Source organism: Hyaena hyaena, unplaced genomic scaffold, assembly GCF_003009895.1.
Source record: "Hyaena hyaena isolate Hyena2069 unplaced genomic scaffold, ASM300989v1 scaffold_119, whole genome shotgun sequence".
In the NCBI taxonomy this organism is placed as follows: domain Eukaryota; kingdom Metazoa; phylum Chordata; class Mammalia; order Carnivora; family Hyaenidae; genus Hyaena; species Hyaena hyaena.
In genome coordinates this window covers 1,975,187-1,996,672 of record NW_024080750.1, presented here as the reverse complement: position 1 = coordinate 1,996,672, position 21,486 = coordinate 1,975,187, and the positions used below count along the sequence as shown (strand labels likewise).

Genomic DNA, 21,486 nt, shown 5'->3' with positions numbered 1-21,486 from the left:
GGCTCACAGGCCACAGAAAAGCAGGCTGCAGGCTGAATTTGGTCCATCAGGCATATAGTTGGCCAACTCGATTTAGAGAATGGAAAACTTCATTACTTCTAGGGCGCCCCCCCCTCCCCATTTAAGTGTCATGGAAGGGAAAGGAGAGGGGGAGGGAGAGGGAGGGCTCCATCAGTAAAAAAGACCAGCCCGGACACAAGACAAAGTGCTCCTATACTCTGCGGCCCCTCCCACATGGGGCACCGTCTGAGGCAGATCTCAGGTAGGGAAGACGGCCCCAGACTAAGGCAGTGGCCTCTGATGGGAAAGAAAAGAGGCAAAGTCCAGGGTCCCTGAAGGAAAGGGTTATACAATTCAGGCACATCATCTAGAAATCCGTTTGGTAAAACCCGGCATTAACCACAGTAAACAGAAAAACTAAAAACAGGCAAGATATCTGCGGCTCCAAGCAGAAAGGGCCAGCTGTCCGTAGACTATAGAGAAGAAAAAGACGAACGTTCTATCAGAGCAGCGGGCAGAGGGTATGAACGGACGGCACACAGGGAGGAAACGGCCGACGGGGCACAGGAGGAAGGGCTCAGCCCCAAACGTGAGGGAGAAAAGCAAAGCAAACCTACAATGTCCCACTATGGCTGCCTGACGAGCGAAGATGGACACGTTTGGAAACGTGTGACTGTCAAAGAAGGGAGAACGGGTGCCCCACTGTGGCGGGGTGTGAACGGGATGAGCCCCGAGGAGGGCAAACTGGCAGTATCGATCCAAACTACAGACAGCGTCCCTTTCCGGAGCTGATCCCAGGGCTACGCGCGCTCAGGCAGACGACGAGGCATCCGCTGAGGTTTCTCCACAGCAGCAAGGACCAGAAAACCCCTGCGTGTCCTTCCCAGAGGGACGGGATAAGTCAATGCGAGTAGCAGCAGCAATGACAGTAACAGCAACACCAGTAATAACAAAAGCATCAGGCCCACGCTCAGCCTGCGCTGCTGAAAGCACCGCACGGGACCTGCGGTAGCCTCTGACCCCCGCCCCCCGGGGGCCGGCTGGAAATGCAGACCCCCCCCCCCCCCCCCCCCCCCCGGCTGTCTTGAATCAGAATCTGCATTTTAACAAGATGCCCAGGGATTTATGTGCACAAGAGCCCCTTTTTTTTTTTTTTTTTTAATTTTTAAACCTTTGTTTTAAACATTTATTTATTTTTGAGAGAGAGAACGAGAGACAGAGCGCAGGAAGGAGAGAGGCAGAGAGAGGGAGACACAGGATCCGAAGCAGGCTCCAGGCTCCGAGCTGTCAGCACAGAGCCCAACGCGGGGTTCGAACCCATGAACCATGAGATCATGACCTGAGCTGAAGTCGGACGCTCAACCGACTGAGCCACCCAGGCGCCCCATTTAAAAAATTTTTTAGATGTTTTTTAAAATTTAATTTTGAGAGAGAGAGAGAGAGACGAGGTGAAGGACAAGAGAAAGAGAAGGAAGGAGAGACTCCTCAAGCAGGGACGTCACCGTCAGCACAGAGCCTGACGCAAGCTCGATCTCACGAACAATGAGATCGTGACCTGCGCCGAGACCCAGGGTCGGACTCTCTGAGCCCCCCCGGCGCCCCATTAGGGCACTATGTTAAAACCCCTTCTGTACTGACTCACCGAATCTCGGAACAACCCCAGAGCCCCTGAATGTCGGAGATGAGGAGGCTTGGAAAAGTTAGGGAGGTTGTCCAAGGTCACATAGCGGGCGAGCGGAAGAGCTACACACACGCCACACGTACACAAACACAGATCAGCCTTTACACCAACAGGGAAGCTCTCGAATGAGGCCCAACCTTCAAGGTAAGTTGCCAGTGAAAAACGGCAAGGCAGACAACACTGTGTACGCCATGTCACTATCTGCAGGAAGGGAGAAAAAAAAAAGGAACGAAGAATCTAGACGCAATTTTAAATCCCCAGAGGGCGTCTGAGAAGACAGCCAGTACCATGGAAATAGCTGCCCCTGGAGGTGAGATCAGCTGCGGAAGGAGGTCGCGGGGAGCCGCCACACCGCTGCGCGCACCTGCAGCTTGAAAGTTGAGCCGCTCGCAAGTATTATCTATTCTAAGATAAATGTGTTTTGCATTTGGGTTTCTTTTTTTTTTTTCCCCTTAAAGCTGGTGTCAGGAAGAAGCTACCTACCCCGGAGCCGCGCCCCCCCTCCCCCTACTTAATAAGAAACACATTTTGGGGGAAGAAATGGGCACAGCTAACCCCACCCAGGTTCCCACCCGCCTTCTGTCCGCCCTTCAAAGAGGGTGGATCTGAGGTGGGGAGCGGAAGGCACCAGGGGAAGCAGCCAACAGCGGAGGGTCCAAGAGGGGGCTCAGAACCATGTGCGGGGGCTTCTAGAAGGGGCTCCATGCCTCACACCAGCGCTGCGGTCCTTAACCGCGGGTGACCTGGTTCCGCAGGGAACCTTCAGTAACTGCTGGAGACATTCTGGGGAGATGCGACTGGCATCTCGTGGGTAGAAGCCGGGGATACAGTTAAATGTCCCGCCATATGTGCAGGACACTCAGGATGTCCCCAGGGAGGGGTGTCCCACACGGTTAAGTGTTCAGGCACCACCCGCGGCTCCGGTTAAAGTGCCGGATCTAACAGAGCAGGCCTGGGACGGGACCAGAGTCTGTGTTTCTGAGAGCACGTCAACCCTGCTGGGGCGGGGACCTCGCTCCGCACGAGGCCTCAGCCAACCTGGCCGTGGCCAACTGGGTCATCATCTCCTGCAAAGGGGCAGGTGCTACTTTTGCCCAGGATCAAAAGACTGGACGGTGGGCGCTGCCCGGCGGGCATCGGGGGAGCAACAGGCAGCAGGCGCGAGCTTGAGGAGCCCCTGCGCGGTGCAGGAGCACAGGCTGCCGGAAGCAGAGGTGACGGGGCACCTACCGTCCAAGGTCTCCACGCAGAGCTGCAGGCCCAGATTGTGCCGCGGGTTGACCACCCAGTGGTTGCTGGTGGCTGTGATGTCGAAGACCAGCCAGCCCTCCTCCGAGGCCCAGAGCGTGCGGCTGTCCAGCAGAAACAAGTCAGACTCCCTGCAAGAGAGGAGGAGACACAGGTCACGGCAGTTGCGTGGCTCGGTCACCCCTGTCGCCGGCCGGCCACTGTTGGAGAGAAGGACCGCGTGGAGTAGGGGAGGCGGGAGGAGGTCTCCCGGGCCCCCAGAAGTGGGTGCATCAGAGCAAGATCCGGCCCCGAAGATCCCGTAGTAGCTGTGATGGAAGAAGGGAGTGCAGAAGGGACAGAGAGAATACATCCAGGGGGCAGGGAGCCGCTCCAAGGCAAGCTCACCTTTCACCCTTGTTACGAGGGATCCCGATGGGACAGGACACAGGAAGTCATGCATTTATAGCCTCTGTGTTGCCTGGAATCTCGGGGAATAGAAGCTCACATTTGTTGGATTACTCACCATTTGCCAGGCATGGCCCGGAATAGTCTACACATATTATCTCATTCCATTCTCACAACCCTAAGGTGTAGTGATATTATCGTCTCCACGACTACCGTAAAACCATGACTTGCCCCAGGTCATTTAGGCAGGAGCTGGGGTGTGAGCTCAGGTAACTGAGCACTGGTGCACACACTCTTCATGTGCATGCCACGCAACTGCCTCAGAAGCCCACCAAGTTTTAGGAGGTGGACCCCAGACTGACATTATTAATAGAGATAACCCTTTAATCCTCTCTTCCTCACATTTTGCAGTAGCAAAATGGGTAAAACTACAACTGATGTTGTAGTGGATGGAGGATGGATGGATGGAAGTGGAAGGGTGGATGGGCAGAAGGATGAGTGAGTGGATGGATGGGTGAATGGATGGATGGATGAATGGGTGGGTGGGTGGATGGATGGGTGAATGGATGGATGGGTGAGTGGATGGATGGATGAATGGGTGGGTGGGTGGATGGGTGGATGGATGCGTGAATGGATGGATGGATGGGTGAATGGATGGATGGATGGGTGAATGGATGCGTGGATGGATGGGTGGGTGGATGGGTGGATGGATGGGTGGATGGATGGGTGGGTGGGTGGATGGATGGGTGAATGGATGGATGGATGGATGGATGGATGGATGGATGGATGGATGGATGGATGGATGGATGAGTGAATGCTTGGATGGGTGAATGGATGGAAGGACGGGTGGGTGGGTGAATTTTTACATTCATGGTTAATAGAACTGTAGTATACAAGGTCTCAAAACATTTTGTGGACTTTTACTTAAAAGAATTCAAAGTTTCAACATTTGAAATCCTTCAACAATCAGTTAAAATTTTTGAACCCCCACACTGTGCCAGACACCAGGGTACAATGGTGAACAACATCCTAACCAGCCCCTGCCCTAGGGCATCGACAGTCTCCATCGTACCTGGAATGATCTAATGTTCCTGGAAATTAAGGTGAATTTTCTCCACTCACTATGAAGGCCTGAGATGTAGTGACTGTTAATTGAGCACTTACCCGGTGCCAGGCTCTGGGCTGAGATGCCTGACCAGCATCCTATCAGCATTGAATCCTTACAACTCTATGAGTTGGATAATATTATGTGTGCCATTGTGCGGATGTCAAAACTGAGGCTCAGAAAGGCAAAGCTGTTTGCCTGGGGTTACTAGGGGTCACTTTGTGCTGAAACATAGTCAAGGCAGGATTGAAATCCACCCAAACTACCTGCAAGTCCAAGCCTGCAACCCCACGTGAACGCCGTTCATCTGGACACGACCTTTGCTCAGGGGTGAGTCTTATCATTTCAGAACCTTTGGCAAATCAGACTCAGTGTAATAATACAAGCCATTAAGCCATCGGCTGGTGCTGAGGCGCAGACGCCCCCTTAGATGAGGGACAAGCCTCCTATTATCTACTGTCCTCACTCCTCTTTTCTGGGTGGCCTGGAGACTCCACGTTTGTGAGGTCGGCCGGATTCTCATTCTGCCGCGTGTCATAACGCATTAGACATTTACCCATCGCCTTAATGTGTACAAGACTCACGAGGAGGCAGGCAGAAACTGGATCAGTAACTTTAGCCAGTGTTCCAAATTGACTGTATCACAGAACTCTCTGGAAACGTACGGGGAGATTAACAGGTCGCCTGGAGAAGCCTCCACAGGGATGGAGAACCAGGAGGAGCCAAAGCAGGTGTGAGGATGAGGGACACAGCAAACAGCTGCCGGAGGCGGGGACCTGAGTTCTAGTTCTCTCCACGCATCATCCCAAAGCCTGAGCGCAGAGAACCCAGCGCTGGACCACGGGGGGGCAGGGCGCCCCATGGCGACAAACCAGCAAGACCAGAAGACAGAAACAGGTCACCCGCATCCCGTCCATGTCCCCTGAAATCCCAGTTTTTAAGCGATGCTCAACCATGGCCGGAACCCGATTCAGAAAATACCGAGTTATGTTACACAACGTGTATGAATGAAACACGACTGCCGGTGTCCTGGGCACCAGAGCGTAGCCACAGGACAGGACAGCGCACCGTGCCAGCCACTCTGGGGTCCCTGGGGATCTCCGTCCCTGCGCTGATACAGGGAGATTATGGAAGCAAGGATGGCCTTTTACTTTTTTTTAACAACTAAAATTTTGTTTAATCTTTATTTATTTTTGAGAGAGACAGAGAGAGACAGAGCATGAGCAGGGGAGGGGCAGAGAGAGAGAGAGAGGGAGACACAGGATCCGAAGCAGGCTCCCGGCTCTGAGCTGCCAGCACAGAGCCTGAGCCTGACACGGGGCTCGAACTCACAGACTGCGAGATCATGACCTGAGCCGAAGTCGGACTCTTACCCGACTGAGCCCCGCCGGGCGCCCCAGGGTTGGCTTTCTGAGCCACAAAGGGTTTTGAAGACCCTAACTTTGTCACGTCTGAACTGAATAAGAACGAGACGGTCTTTCCTGACCACGTGACTTCCACTCTTCCCTGCGCCCCTTTACAGGCAGATTCAGAGCGGGTCTGGGGGCTGTTCCACGCAGACCACCAGCTTACAAACGAGCGTTTCCTGCTGTCCTTGCCTCCACTTTGCCTCGATGGCTCCCCGGCCGTGGAGCGCAGCCGTCAGCGTCAGCGAACCAGCCGCTCGCGGCCAGCCGCAGTCAGAGGAGAAACACGGCTCCGAATCAAAACAGTTCCCTGCCCAGACCGGCTCCCGGGGCCCTCGGGGGAGGCGCCCACGCCGCAGCACAGAAGTCACAAAGCTGGGTGGGGACTCTGCCGGACGTCGTTATTTGCAGGAAAATGTGACCAGGTATCTGGAAAGGCCCTTGTGGACGGTAAAACAACACGTAGTCACTGAAGGAACCAGAATTAGGCCTTGGAATGGTGAACGCCTTGCCAAACGATACTGAACATTCTCCTTACAGGCCGCGACCCGCGCCCCAGATGTGGCCGAGCCTTGACTCATCCATGAATCAGCGGGAACGCGCCGACTCCCCGCCCCCAAGCCACGCTCTGCAGTAGGTTCTAGGTCTGCTTGCAAGCGGCGGAGTCCTATTCAAAGGCACTGGGGCAGGGGAGCCTTGGCGATGCTAACAGGGGCTCTGCCTCTGCCCCGAAGGTCCAGGCACGCGGGGGGCCCACGCGAGGAGGCCCAGGGAAAAATCGCTTTGCAACCAAGTCTGGAGGGAAGGGTGGGAGAGCGGCCATTTCTAGCTGCCCCCTCGAGCGTCTCATTGGAGCACTGTGGTTCTCGCACCGAGGAGGAACCGGACAGGTCCTTGGTGACGTGCGATTTACCCTGATCGTGTTGGCCTCCGGAGCCCAGGTGCGAGCAGGGGCGGAAAAGGCTCAGGGTGAAGCACCCACCCCTAGTACTTTCCTCACGTCAGTTCTCTGGGGGCCCCAGCGGTAAGATAAGTGTTCCATTTTACAGATGAGGACAGTGAGCTCCAGAGAGGTGAAGCCGACTGTCCACGTGAGCGACCCTCTAAGGGACAGAACCGGGCACAGCGTCAGAAGTCTGACCCCACAACTCGAGCACATGAGCCCTGTGATGTCCTTAAGTCACCTCCTCGCCCGAGGACAGGTAACCAGGAGGCGGCTGGGTCCTGCATGAGGCACCTTACTATCACAGCACTGTGTGGAGCGGAGAAAATACTAGACGGGTATGAGGTCTGGGTGGTGGGGAAGGGAGGAGAGCAGGTCAAGGCGGCTGATTCCCGGGCCTCAGTTTCCTCCTCTGTAAAATGGGGATAAGGCCACCTTCTTCAGCAACTGGGAGACCCAAGTGAAGACCAGCTTGGCAACAAACTCTCAAGGCTCCACAGGGCTCCAAACTCTCAAGGTGCTGGTGCGCAGTCCCTGCTCAGCCTGTCTTGGCCTCAGATGTTCCGTGACTTGATCCAGAAATTAACACACCACGTATCCACTCAAAGAATGTTCAGTTCGACCCCAAAGTTCATCAGGCAACTATATTAGGATGTGTACAGTTGTAGGATTTTCTGCAAATAGGCTACCGGCAAGCCCTCCCACCTCTGTTCGCACACGCAGCTCTCCCGCGGGGTCTGTTCCCCGCCTCTGATGTCTGGGCTGATTCGCCACTGGCTGGGACCGGTGGGACCCATGGAAGTGAGGCCACAGTCACACCGTGTGTCCTAGAAAACCTGCAAGCCATCCACGAAGAGACGCGGGTAAAACCTTACGGCACGTACGTCCCAGGAAGCTGCCTCCAAGGACCACGCGGATCAGCACCTCCTGACAAGGGGGAAACGGGACACCGAGCAAAGAGGTCCTAGAAGACTGAATGTGTAGCACATATGTTTCTGGAGAAATACAAAATGCTAAAAACGGCCAAAAAAAAAAAAAAAGAAATAGAGAATTTGAGCAAAACTAAATACGGTGAGAATTGAAATGGGTGTGGCATCTGGGGGACTCGGTCGGTCGAATGTCCCTCCGACCCTTGGTTTCTGCTCAGGTCGTGATCCCAGGGTTGTGGGATCGAGCCGCTAATGGGGCTCTGTGCTGGGCATGGAGCCTGCCTGAGACTCTCTCTCTCCCTCTGCCCCTCTCCCAGATTTGTGCAAGTGCACCCTCTGTCTCTCTCAAAAAAAAAAAAAAGAATTGAAACAGGAATAAAAAGCCTTTCTCACCCCCAATCCCCAAATGGCTTTGCACTACTTTTACCAAAACGGCCAAATTATCAACGGACAATTCCTGCTAATACAAATCAGTCAGGAGAATCGGGGAGGACCAGGTGGGAGAAGCCAGTCCTCCGACAACGGACGGGGCCAGTGTGAACAGCGTCTCTGTAAAGAGATACCAGCGGCCGGTGAGCACAGGTGACAGAAGAGTCAACATCGTCAGCCACTAGAGACACGCGACTCAGAGCCACCACAAGACAGCCCTTCGCACCCACTAGGACGGCCAACACCACAACCACACAGCAGCAAGTGCTGGCAAGGATACGGCTCGTACGCTGCTCATGGGAACGTGAAACGGTGCACATGGACCCACATCCAGTCGTACACGCTGGGTTCACAGCAGGATTATTTGTAAGAGCACACAAAAGTGGAAACAGCTCAAATACCCGTCACCCGCTCCATGGACGCACAAAGTGTGGTAAATCCACGCCACGGGAAACTCTTCGGTGATAAGATGGAATGAAGGACTGGCCGCCACAGGGATGAACCCTGAGCTCATCATGCCGAGGAAAGGGAGGCAGACACGGGGCCATACGCGGTGGGGTTCCTTTATGGGAAGTGTCCAGAGAAGCAAATTTACAGAGATTAGAAGGATGAGTGGTTGCCGCTGGCTGGGGGGGGAAGGGGGGGGCTGTGGAGAGGAGGGTGGGCGCTCACAGTACGGAGTTTCCTACCAGGCTAATGAAAATGTGCAACAGCGGTAATGGCCACACAGCTCTGAACAGACTAAAACCCACCGAACTGTACAGCTCACCCTGTGAGCTATCTCTCAATAGCTGTATTGTATTCACAATAATGTGAATTATCTCTCAATAAGGCTGTAGCTTTTTAAACGGACGGAGCACGGAGCCACCATGCTAATAATGTGCTTAGACAGACGGACGGGCGGGAAGCCTACACGCACACCCTCCGTGTCTCAGCAACAGCTGTCCCCAAATCGTCCCCTCTTCCCGTGCTCATCAACACTGTCCCAATTCAGCCGGTCTGTTTCTCTTACACACCTTTTTAGGTTTACTTTTTTATTGGGGTGGAGGGGCGGAGAACGAGGGAAAGAATCCCAAGCAGGCTCCACACTGCCGGTGCAGAGGCCGCCGCGGGGCTCGAACCCACGACCCAAGAGATCACGACCTGAGCCAAAACCAAGACTCAGACGCTTACCAACCGAGCCACCCAGGCGCCCCTGGCACGTTCCGTTTCTGAAGGAAGCCAGATCCGTGTGGGGCAACGTATTTCCACGCTCGGCCTGATCCGCATGAGGAACCGGGGCGAGGCGGCTGGCCTGGCTCTCGGGGCCCCTCTCGTGGGTGTGGACAAGGTGCCCACGCCTCCAAGCTCACGGAGGCGCAGCCGAGCTGGGATGCAAAGGAGGCCGGTCTTCACTGTCTCCCGCCGCTTCCCATGAAAGCGGCAGCAGGAAGACGGAGAAGGTCAACCTCTCCCTCCTGAACCCCAGGAGTCCCCGCAGCCCTGCTCCCCGCGAGGCCTGAACCGCCAGTGACCCCGGCTTCGTGGCACGGACGGGTGTTAATATTTAACCACCAGCCTGGGAACAGCGTGTGTGGCCTCCGGCTCCTCCTCTCCCGGGACGCCCCGAGAGCCAGCCCGAATCCAACCCGCAGGAGAGCCGCACGCCTCGGCGACAGCCGGTTTCCAGCGCCTCACGGCCCACCTGCCCTGGAAAGTTCCACCACGCTGGAAAAGTGGGTATTTTTAATCCAACGTGGGAAGGCGGAAAGTCCTTTTTTTCTGCCCTCTGGCTCCTTAGGAACTATTCAGAGACTGTGCTCTGCAGGGCCTCCCACCGCCCACCTCCCAGAGCAGCGCGGATCCCCTGTGGGACGTGGGGGGGCCACGCCGGGACCAGGGGCTCAGACAGGTCGGCGCTCCACGTAAATGCAGCGCCGCAGAATAGGGCCCGTGGCCCTGGCAGAACGGCCGGCTTGAGCCCCCTGCCCCCCCCACCCCCCCGCAGGAGACAGATCCCCGCAGGGCCTGTGGCCTTGGCATTGGCGAGTCCGTCTCCGTCTCAGAACCCAGCTTCCCTCCCCCTGCCCTTGGTCTCTGTCCTGCAACACTGTGGGGACCGTGCCTCCTTCCACCTCCGGCCAGTGGGTCCCGGCGGCCTGGGGACTTGGAAATCTCCCGCCCAACGCCACCCCCCCCCCCCCGCTTTCATGTTCGGCGCCGAAGCCCAGACGCTGCGTGGCCACGTGGGGGTAGCTCCGGGCCTCAGTGTGGGCTGTGGTGTGGAAACCACTCTTCTATTGCAGCCAGAGACCCGGCTTGGCTGTCCCCGTGCGGTCCCTCAGGAACACACCCCACCGCCTTCGGGGAGCACACGCGGTTGGGGTTCAGAAGGGCCACATCTGGAGGCATCCGGGGTCTCCCCTGCCTGGCGGCTGGGGGCCTCTGCACCCCCACACTGAGGTCCGGGCAGCTGCTGTGCCACCAAGGTTGAGTGACATTCACCTAATCCTTCTTCCCACAACGGGGTTCACAGTCGTGACCCCAATTTATAGGTGAAGGGTTTCCGGGGCACCTGGGTGGCTCAGTCGGTTAAGCGTCCGACTGCGGCTCATGGGTTCAAGCCCCGCGTCGGGCTCTGTGCTGACAGCTCAGAGCCTGGAGCTGCTTCAGATTCTCTCTCTCTCCCCCTCTCTCTCTCTCAAAAATAAATAAACATTTAAAAACAACAACAACAAAAGCGTCTTCAGCCCAGCGAGCAGCACACCCCAGACAGAAAGTGACAGGAAGCCCTCCCCTCCCGTCGGGACCCCCAGCCAGGAATCCTCCCAAGGGTCACTGGGCGTGGAGACAGTCCAGGCGAGTGTGGCTGGCGCGGTGCCAAGCGACCCCATCAAAGAGGAATGAACTTGAGGCTGCGGGGTGGGCAGTCACCCCCGCCCCCGCCCCTGGAAGTCCACATCCTCGTCCCCAGAACCTGGGACCCGTCCAGGCAGGGGCTCTGCAGATGCGGCAAAGTTAAGGAGCGGAGCTGGGAGAGGGGTCTGGGCGGCGCAGGGGGTCCCGGGCCATCACGGGAGGCGCCCAAGCGGGCGACGCGCCAACCCGGGCCGGAGGCGTGAGGGCAGACGCAGGGTGGCAGGGACGCAGCTGATGGCCGGAGCCCACGAGCCAAGGAACGGGGTGGGGGGTGGGCGGCACCTGACGCCGGAAAGGCCGAGGGTTTTCCCTCGGAGCCTCTGGAAGGAGCACGGCCCTGGGGCCCCTTCACGCCAGCTCCGGGAGACCCATGCTGGGTGCTGCTTCCAGCCGCTAAGTTCGTGTCCAGCAGCCGCAGGAACGAAGCAGTTTCCCTCCAACCCCCACTCTGTCCGCGGCCGGAGACAGAGCTGGGGCCGCGGAGGCGGAGCGCAGCCCACGGCGACGGCAGCTGAGCCCCGACCAGTTGGCCTGAAGGAGAGGAAGGAGTCCCCTGGGGCCACAGAGGGGGAAGCACTCAGGTGTCTCCCGAGGCAGGTCAGAGGGACGCGCAGGGAAGGGCATTCCAGCTGAGGGAACAGAGCCTGCAAGGCAACAGCAGAGAGGCGAGGGGAGCCTCCGGCCTCAGGCAGGTTCTGGTCCGAAGAGAACTGGGAAGCTGGGATGTTTCCAGCAGGGGGTGGCGTCCCTGAGAGGGGTCACTGGCAGACTCCTCTCCCTCACCCCTGCTCTGACCCTCACCCCCACCCACCCTGCAGCTCTTTGGAACAAGGTAGGGCTTAGTGGCTTTCAAACTCAGCACTAAGTGCTGCCGAGCCTTGAGGACACGCCCCAGAAGACAGAGCAGGAACGCGCGACCCGGCCCAGACCCGGCCCAAACCCCCCCCGCCCCCCCGCCCCTCCCCCCGCCCCAGCCCTCCCGGGCTGACAGTCACGGAGGGAGAGCAGGCGTGTTGTTGCAAAGGATGAGTCAGGCTGGGAAGCCTGCAGCGCACCTGGACGGCACAGTGCCCTGCAGGGGAGGAGATCAAAGGGCCCAGGGAGGAAGCCGGGCGCGGTGCCGCCGGGAGTGCCCCCTCCAGCGCCCCAGGCGGGCCCCGGCACCACACCTGGGCTTCAGGGAATGCCCTGCCTTTCCACCAAGTCCCCCGAACGCTCCCTGGCATCCCTGGGACGGGAAGATGAAGTCAGAGAGGCTTTTTTAAAGCATACCTTCTTGAAGACGACACGCACGTCCAGGAAGGCTAAAATTAAGTCACTTGGGAGGAAGGTGGAAAAATACACACAGAAGCACGATAGCCTCCTCCCACGAGCTGCCAGCCCACGGTTTCCCCACCGCGGGAACATCTGTCCGTCTGTCTGTCGGTCTCTCTCCCGTCTCCCCTCCCCCGCCCCTCGCCGGGGCATTCTCAGAAGGGTCAACAACACTCCTGCCAGCAGTCCAGGGAGCCCATGTGGTTAACAGTCAGGAAGCCAGTCAGCGGGCATCAAGGGCTGGGCCTCGGTTTCCCCATATGTAAAAGGAAGGATTTGGAGTTTACCAAGGTCTCAGAAACTGCCTCCATTAATAGAATACCCAAGCGAGAAAAATGAGAGGGTCAAAAAATCAAAAGGCTCTCAAATGAGGGTGGAATGCACCACAAGACCATTGCTTCTTAAGAAGTTCATGTGTATTAGCTCTTTAAAGGCTCTGAGAAGTCCTGCTGCAAAGAAACGTCTACTCTGGCCTTGGTGTGTGATAGAGTCTCTCAAATGTGTGTGTGCACACGGGTCACGGGGGCAGGAGGTAGATGAGGACAGCTAAAAATAGAAGGTTCTCCCTCTCAGGGATGCAGCAACCAGGAGAAAACAATCAGGAGGTCTCAGTGGAGCCCAGGATCCACTTTGTGAAGAAGCAGGCCCCAGGCTATTCCCTGGGCCACACTTTGGGCTGGGAGGGATGCAGGCGTCACAACACAAGGCTTTGGGTCCAAGGAAAGTTAGAGTAAAATCCCAGGGGAGGCCCCTGGGCAGGCCGACTTCTGTCTTTCATGTTATTTTATTTATAAAGTGGGGCTAACTCTGATACTTGTTCCAAAAATGGATTAAATAGAATGACAGTCATGATGCTAAGCCAGCATCCAAGGCTCATGGCTCCAGGTTGGAGCAGACCTCATCCCCATCCCCATCCTCGACCCGGATTTAAGCTGCCCCAGCCCAAAGCACGGAGCTCACACCAAGTTCTGACCCTCACTCAAGGGGCAACGATCTTAGAACGGGCCTGGCTCTGCCACACCCAAGGGGTCTGCTGGTTCCCACCGACAGGTGGGCGCTGCTCTCTCCTTCCCACAGGCGGAGGCTGAGGCTCAGGGAAGCCAGAGACGTGTTTCTGACGCCCTCGGAGCCTCTCCTTTCCCAGCACTCGGGCTGCTGTTTAAGTCCGTCTGCACGGCTCCTTGGGTTTTCCACGTTTCCCCAACCAGACCTCAAGCCCCTAAGTCCACAAGAAATAGTCCTGCTTTGCCGAGGGCTGGTTTAGCCCCAGCACCTAGCACACAGCGCAGCACGCAGTAGGTCTCCAATTTATGTTGAGCAAATGTGCTAGTATCCTTAGGGTCCTCTTACCAGCCCAGGGGCGTTTCTGGGATCGCTTTCTGTTATCTGTGTTACTAAAACGGGGAAAGTGAGGGAGCCTTGGGGGCTCAGTCGGTTAAGCGTTGGACTCTTGGTTTCGGCTTAGGTCATGATCTCATGTTTCATGGGTTTGAGCCCCACATTGGGCTCTGTGTTGACTGTGCAGAGCCTGCTTGGGATTCTCTCTCTCTCTCTCTCTCTCTCTCTCTTTTCCTCTCCTTTTTTTTCTCTCTCTCTCTCTCAAAATGAATAAACTTAAAAAAATTTTTTTAAAGAGGAAAAGTCGTGGTTTTCTCAAATGACCCAAGTGCTTCCAGCAATGGATTCACCCCCAATTCTGGGACCTCAGCCCACTGGCCCCCACCCCGACCCCGGTGCCCGCTGGGAACCCAGGCTGCCTGATCAAGCCCATTGATCAGCCCCACGCACTGCCCAGCCCACCCTCCAAGCCTGCCTGTGTAACTGGAAGTGAGGGGGGTTCCAGATCAGCCGAGCAGACCCCCGGCGGGACACTGCCCAGTGGTCTGGGCTTTCCCGCCTCCGTGTCTCCATCCTTTTCCCCGTCCACACCGGCTCCTTTATCTGTAAGTGTCCGGGGAGCGCCAGGGGGACCCAGACGGACAGGAAGCCGCGGCTGGGAAGAAAGCCAACTGCAAATTTACTTTTGGACTTGACTCTTGTCCCGCTTTGCTCAAGCCTCCAGGGTTTGGGCCCCCGAGTTTCCGGAAACTGGGAGCCCTGTCATTCCGTTCACCCAGGAACGAGCCATCCAATCACCAAACGATGAGAGGGGAGCCGTGCTGGGGACTTCGGGGCCCGGGGGCACCTCTGTGGGGAGCCAGGAGGCCCCCCAGAGAAACCAGGCCTTTCGGGGAGCACCGCGGGGCGTGGGGGCGGCTCTGGAAACCCTCCTGGAGCCGGCCGCATGCACCTGGCCTCGTGGAGGCGGCCGGGCGAGACACCACGGCCGGGAGGCTCATCTTCTGGGACTTTCCAGGGCTGCCCCACTTCCTCCAGCCCCCGGCTCCAGACCAAAATAGCACGAGGTCAGTTCTGCCTCTTTCACGCACACGCAGGGAGTAAACAAACCGACGCAAACACCGTTTTCATGCTGGGTCATCTTTCCTGCCTTTTTTTTTTTTTTTTTTTTTTTTTAAAGAACCACAGGCTGTTTTGAGATTCCAAACCCAGAGGGGGAAAAGTGAAGAGACTGAAGGGCCAGACAACAGAGAGGTGAACTCGAGAGCCGGGCTTGCAGGCAGAGAGAGGCGACGCGGGGACCCCAGGCAAGGTTTTCGAAAACAACGTCCAGATCAGAGCAGAGCGGAGGGGGTCTTGGACTCCACCCTGACCGTGGAGCCTTAGCTGCAGGAGTGGAGGCCGGAGGGAAGGCTGCGGAAACAGCTCGCTCTTAGTAACAGGGACATGGTGCCGCATGGACACCGTCACATCTTCCGCCGTATTTCAGGGACCGTCCCCCCCGCCCCCAAAGGCAGATCCTGAGTCAAGGACTTCACTGCAAGTAGCGTGAGAGGTGATCCCAGGAACCACCCGGAGCTGAGGCAGAAAGTGAGGTGGGGATGGAAAAAAGCCCCAACAGGATGCTATGTGCATCTGGGGCTCGCACGCACCGGGCCCCCGGGGACACGGCGCGAACGCAGCTCCGTGTGGCGCTCCCCATGGTGACAGGAGGCGGGGGAATTCATCTACCGTTTATCCCCGACCACCAGCAACAGGGCTGCTCCCAGGGCCTTGGCTCCTCCGTGGGCTGCAAACATTCCCGGGGTCAGAGAAGACGCTGGGGCGGGAGAGGCCAGCGCGGAGTAGACGCACCCGGGTCTGCGGCCACCTCACCAAGGAGGGACGGAGGCTCCGTCCGCAGCCACAGCTGGCAGACCAACATGGCGGGTGTCGTCCCCCGACGCGGCCACCATGGGCTGGAAGAGAGAGTGCATCCAAGACTCAGGGCAGCGACGCCCCCCCAAGCCTCCCATGACCGTGACAGATGACAGTGACGAAGGTGAAGGCGGCAGCCCCCTCACCTCACAGCTTCTCCTAGGAATTCAGGGTCCAGAGATGCCCCCTGATGTTTGTAAAGGATCCACAGCGGGGCTCTGCCGGCTAAAGCTTCCCCAGGAGACTCCCCACATCCTTTCCCTTGACAACGGGTTTCTTCGGAGGCTCCCGATTCCAACTCTTAGTCTCGCCTGACTCACAAACGACCCTCCTTTCCTCCTCCTCCTCCCCCACCTGTGGGCCCAATCCCGGAGCCAAAGGTTGAATACAAATCCCTAAACCCACAACATCAAGGGGCAAAAAGAAGTCTGCTTTTGGGCCTAAGTATCATTTTTAAAGATTCCTTCATTAGGCCCGGAAGAAGAGTCAGAAGGGAAAAGATCCTATTCTTTAAAAGACTTGCAAATCTAGTCTTCACTCAAGAAGCAAAACCATTTGCTCTATGCCAGGCTCTGGAGGGATGGTCACTGAAAGCCCCTCCAGGCTGAGGACCTAGTGATCTTGACCCCCACATGTCCAGGTTCAAAAGGCAGGGGTGGATTTGAGCTGGCTGTTAAAGCAGGTAGGGCTGGGGTGCCTGGGTGGCTCAGTCGGTTAAGCATCTGACTTCAGCTCCAGTCACAATCTCATGGTTCATGGGTTCAAGCCCCACGTCAGGCTCTGTGCTGACAGCTCGGAGCCCGGACCCTGCTTCGGATTCTGTGTCTCCCACTCTCTCGGCCCCTCTCCCGCTCATGCTTACTTTCTCTCTCTCAAAAATAAATCAACATTAAAAAAAAAATAACTTAAACAAATAAACATTTAAAAAATAAATAAAGTAGGTAGGGTTGGGGCATCTGGGTGGCTCAGTCAACTGAGCACCTAACTTGGGCTCAGGTCATGATCTCACGATTTGTGAGTTTGAGCCCCGTGTCAGGTCACCGCTCTCAGCACAGAGCCTACTTCAGATCCTCTGTCCCTCTTGCTCTCTCTGCCCCTCCCCCAACTTGTGAGCACTCTCTCTCTCTCTCAAAAATAAACAAACATTAAAAACAATAAGGTAAGTAGGGTTGTGGGGCCACCTGTCCGGCTCAGGGAGAGTGTGCAGCTCTCCCTCTCGGGGTCATGAGCTGAACCCTACACTGGGTATAGACATTACTTAAGTAAGTAAACTTACAAAAAATAATAAAATACAGAAAAAAAAACAATACACAAAGAGTCAGATTAAAAACTAATAATAAAGTAGTGGGTATGAGACATGAGCAGCGGGGTGAGAGGGGTTCACACCAACACTGTCGAAAACTGGTTGCTGAGCAAGGTCACCAGAAACAAGCAAAGTCTAAGGCATAGGAAGAGAGGCCTAAGGGGACATGACCACGAAGAGTCATGGGGGAGGGGGAGGGGGAGGGGGGGTGTCCTGGATGGGAGCCCGCAATGGAAGAAAGACACTAGGGGAAGACAGAGCATCTGGACAAATTATTGACCTCAGTTCCTAACAATGACATAGCAACGTGGGTTCACTTTTACAACAAATGCACCAGATGTTAGTGGAGAAGCTGGGAACAGGGAGCATGGGGATTCTCTGTCCTGTCTGCTCAATTTTCCTGTACGTCTCAACCTTCTAGGGCACCTGGGGGGCTCAGTAGATTAAGCACCTGACTCTTGAGTCCGGCTCAGGTCATGATCTCACGGTTCACAGGATCGAGCCCCCGTCGGGCTCTGCACTGACAGCTCGGAGCCTGCTTGGGATTCTTTCTCTCTCCTTCTCTCTCTGCCCCTCCCCAGCCCCCTCCTCAAAATACTTAAATAAACTTTAAAAGAAAATAAATAAAACTTCTTTTAAAAATCTAGTAATAAAAATTAACTGTATTTTTTAAAGAGCTGGTGGGGGTGTAGGGGTGAGAATTAAACTAGAGTAGAAGACGGTTGTGTGTCTGTGTATAGAACACACGTGGAAACGAGGTTGGAGCTGGACCTCGGAAGGCGTGTCCCCGGACTAAGTGTCGGAATTTCAAGGTATGGGTGCGTGGCGCCCAAATGCATACAGATAAAGAACAGACATCCATACCCAGAGCTCGCCGGGCCAGCTGCGGGCATGGGACCTGTGCCGTCCCTCAGGGTCCCACACATAGAAGGACTCTGTGTCTGGTTTAATGCCCTGCCTCACGGTCTTGAAATCCTTAGAACCTTTTCGTTTTGCGTTAGGTCTCACAAATTATGTGGCCAGTCCTAAAAGCTTGTTCTCAATAACAATCCCTACATCCTTTACGGTTCCAAATACGGGACGCTGTGGAAAAGGCAAAATTATAAACACAATAAAAATAAGGATTGGGGGAGGGGAGGGATGAGTAGGCGGGGCACAGAGCAGTTTTAGGGCAGTGAAAATATGCAGTATGCCACTCTGATGGTGGACACGTGTCATACATTTATCCAAGCCCAGGGAATGTGCACCACTATGAGTGGCCCCTACTGTAAGCTGCAGACTTGGGGTGATTAGGACGTGTCCAAATAGCTTCATCCTCTGTAACAAATGTCCCTCTCTGCCTGGGGATGTTGGTAATGGGAGAGGCTGGACACATGTGGGGCCAGGGGGCAGAGAGGAAACTTCTGTCCCTTCCCCTCAGTTTTCCGGTAAACCTAAAACAGCTCTAAAACAAAATTTAAAAAAAAGAGAGAATACAAATGAAGACATGGTCCCTAGTCGGCTCAGGCCATGATCTCAGTCGTGGGACTGAGCCCTGGGCCGCATCGTTGGAATTTTCTGTCCCTCTGTCTCTACCTCTCTCTCTCTCTCTCTCTCTCTCCCTAAAAATAAATAAATAAACTTTAAAAAAATGGTAATCTGTTTTCCTCTTTTTAAACTTCTTTTTAAGTGTTTATTTGTTTTTTTTTTAAGGAGAAACCGAGTGCAAGCGGGGGAGAAGCAGAGAGAGACAGGGAGACACTGACGCCCCGAAGCAGCTCCAAGCTCCGAGCTGTCAGCACAGAGCCCGACGCGGGGCTTGAACCCACAAGCAGTGAGATCATGACCTGAGCCAAAATCAAGAGCTGGACGCTTAACTGACTGAGCCCCCCAGGCGCCCCTGTTTTCCCAGTTGGTTCTGATGACATCTGGGTTTGGGCCCCACCATCCCACACGTGGGCGAGATAGAAGCCGTGAGCAGGTGCACAGCAGGGGCTAAGCAGTGTTTTAAAAGGCAGCAGCGGTAAGCAAGATGAACAGGGAAGTAGGCAGAAGGCAGGGAGGGTAAGGAATTCCTTTTCGGAGTGTGGGTCAGAGCCAGCGGCACCCCCTGGGGCTTGTCCAGCACCCCAGCATCTCAGATCCTCCCTCGTCTCCACCGCCGGCCGGCCACTGTGAGCTTCCCCTCCCCCACGCCAGCACTCCCTTCCCCCACCAGCATCCAGAGTGGAGGTGCAGGGGGGCGGAGCGCTGACCTCCTCCCGCTCCACTCCAGCGCTTCTCCGTCAGGGGCCAGGTGACAACGTGTGGACATATTCTGGGTTGTTGAAACACGGTGGTGGCCTCTCCTGGGTAGAGGCAGGGAGGCTGCTCCACACCCTGGGGGCCCAGGACACCCAGCTTGCTCGGTGATCCGTGGGGTCCGCGGCAGGTCAGGCGTGCCACACTCAGCCTTCACCCCTGCTGACGGACGTGGAGGCCGCACCACCGCAGAGCTCCGTGCCCGTCTCCAGAAGTCCCTGCAGGCGGAGGGGCCACGGTCCCCACTGAGACGCTGGGGGCCAGGCTGCGGCCTCTGCCCGCCCACTTCCCCGTGCTGGAAGCATTTTCTAAGTACCCACTTCCACCCATAATCCTCGTCTCAGGGTGAGCTTCCAGAAACCAGACCTGAGGCCAGGGGCCCACAGGCCTCACTCTGCGGCCACTCACTCGGCCACTCGGTGCAGCCGTGCTGGCGATCGGGCAGGAGGGCGTGGGGCGGTGCATTAGTAATGCCTGCCTCGGATGGCGGCAGGGGAGGAGGGTTGGCGCTGGCGGGTGCTTCCCCCTACCCCCCGCTCCCTGCCCCGTTCTCGGAGTGGCAGGATGGAAAACCAAGGGCATCGTGAGCGGAAAAGAAGGAAATGGTGTGGACAGGCTGGTGAGAAGGCAAAGGAAGGAAGAACCAGGGTCTGGAAGACCCTTGAGCCTTTGCCTGATGCCTACTTCCGCCATGAACTTGAAATCACCGAGGACTTCCACCAGCGCGGTTGACTTCTTTAAAACATGATCTTCCTGGTAAGCCTGTCTCCCCGCCGCCCCCCGCCCCCCCAGCTCCTCTTCCTCACTGGGTTAGTATTTGAGCAGGCTCTTTCCTTCCCAGCTACAGATGACCGCTCACGACCAAATTGAAAAATATTAATTCTCTTTGTCTTCTGCCAAAAAGGCTAAAGCAATTACAGGCCCTGATATGAAACACAGATGTTAATACATTTGGAAAAACAGGCTCCTATAGGCGAGCAGAGGTCCAAGTATGAAGTGCTTTTGGAATTAAAGCGCCAGATCGTGTTATACAGCCAGGCCCCCGATGCGAAGGCCATTCTCTCCACATTCATTCCAGTGCAGGAAACCCAGGGCCGTGGCACCCACTGACATTTCCCCTAGCTGCAGATGAGAGCCAATCCACCCCTGGGTACCCACTGGCACACAGCTCTAAATAATATAATTATAATCATCACAGGGAAACTTCCCTAAGATCGAAAAGTATTATAATTACGGGCAATTTTCACTTTTTGGAAATTGGGCTCAGATGCCAAAGAAAGATTGCAAACAAGACGTTCTCAGGTTTCAGTTCTGGAAGAGAGAACGCTCTGGGATGGACCCGTCCGAGGCAGGGAGGCGGCTGGGAGAGTGTGAGGCCGGCCTCGGGCTCCTCGACGGGCGCTCGCTCAGCCCACCGGTAACTGTTGGCATGCGTCTTCTTGCTGGGCACTGCGTAGGTGCGGGGTACCTCGAGGTGGGAGGCAGCCAGGGTCGGGGATGCGAAAAGCCCACGGCCGAGAAGGCCGGATGCTCTCTCATGCATTCGTACGCACGGGTTTTACTGAGTGCCTGCTCTGTGCCAGGCTCCGGGTGCAAAGAACACGACGGCGGGCAAAGTAAAGCAAACCCCCGCCGTCTGAGGCACTTGTCCCCGCCCCTGCTGTTCGGCGACCATCAGGGTCTCTGCAGCAGTCACTCAGATCCCATGAGGCTCAGCCAAGGTCCATGACCCGCCCAAGTTCACACAGCTTCCCAGCGGTGGGACGGGCGGTGAACCCAGGTGTCCCCAAAGCCCCCCCGTCTTTCCCTCTTCACTACGGAGGATGCGGAATAAGCTGTTTTTTTGTCTTCTCTGCCTCAGTTTCCTCATGCAGAAAATCCGATTTCCCCACCAGTACCCAGCTCCTGGGATTGCCGTGTCGGAAAAGGGAAGCGTGCATCTGCCAGCCAAGGAAGAAGCCCGTAAGGGAGTAAAGAAAGAGGCAAAGCTCCCTTTCCTACTCCGTCACCTGGTAGCGTGCCTCAGTCTCCCTGTCTGTGCGATGAGGTGGTGGTACCTCCCTCGGGCCATGACGGGGAGGAATACTTGTGGCACGGCACGTGCTCCCGGCGGTCAGCCTCCTCGACATCCCCGTTCAAGAAGGGGGCCGTCTCTTCTCTCAGTTCAGAGTGGTGTTCACAAGAAGGGGAGGGCTCAGCTCATGGTCCCAAGGTTTGGGAGTTCAAGCCCCGCGTCAGGCTCTGCAATGTCGGTGCAGAACCTGCTTGGGATTTTCTCTCTCTCTCTCTCTCTCCCCCTCCCCTCTTT

General features: G+C 56.3%; 1 protein-coding gene across 2 annotated transcripts in view; it reads right to left on the bottom strand.

Moving 5' to 3' along the window:
* The window catches only part of BMP7 (bone morphogenetic protein 7), a 92,069-nt gene that overhangs the window by 27,158 nt on the left and 43,425 nt on the right, over nt 1-21,486 (bottom strand). For both annotated transcript variants that reach the window (XM_039236906.1, XM_039236907.1), the window contains exon 3: nt 2,912-3,060. In XM_039236906.1, the coding sequence (XP_039092837.1) occupies nt 2,912-3,060 (149 nt within the window). The remainder of the gene's footprint in view (nt 1-2,911; nt 3,061-21,486) is intronic.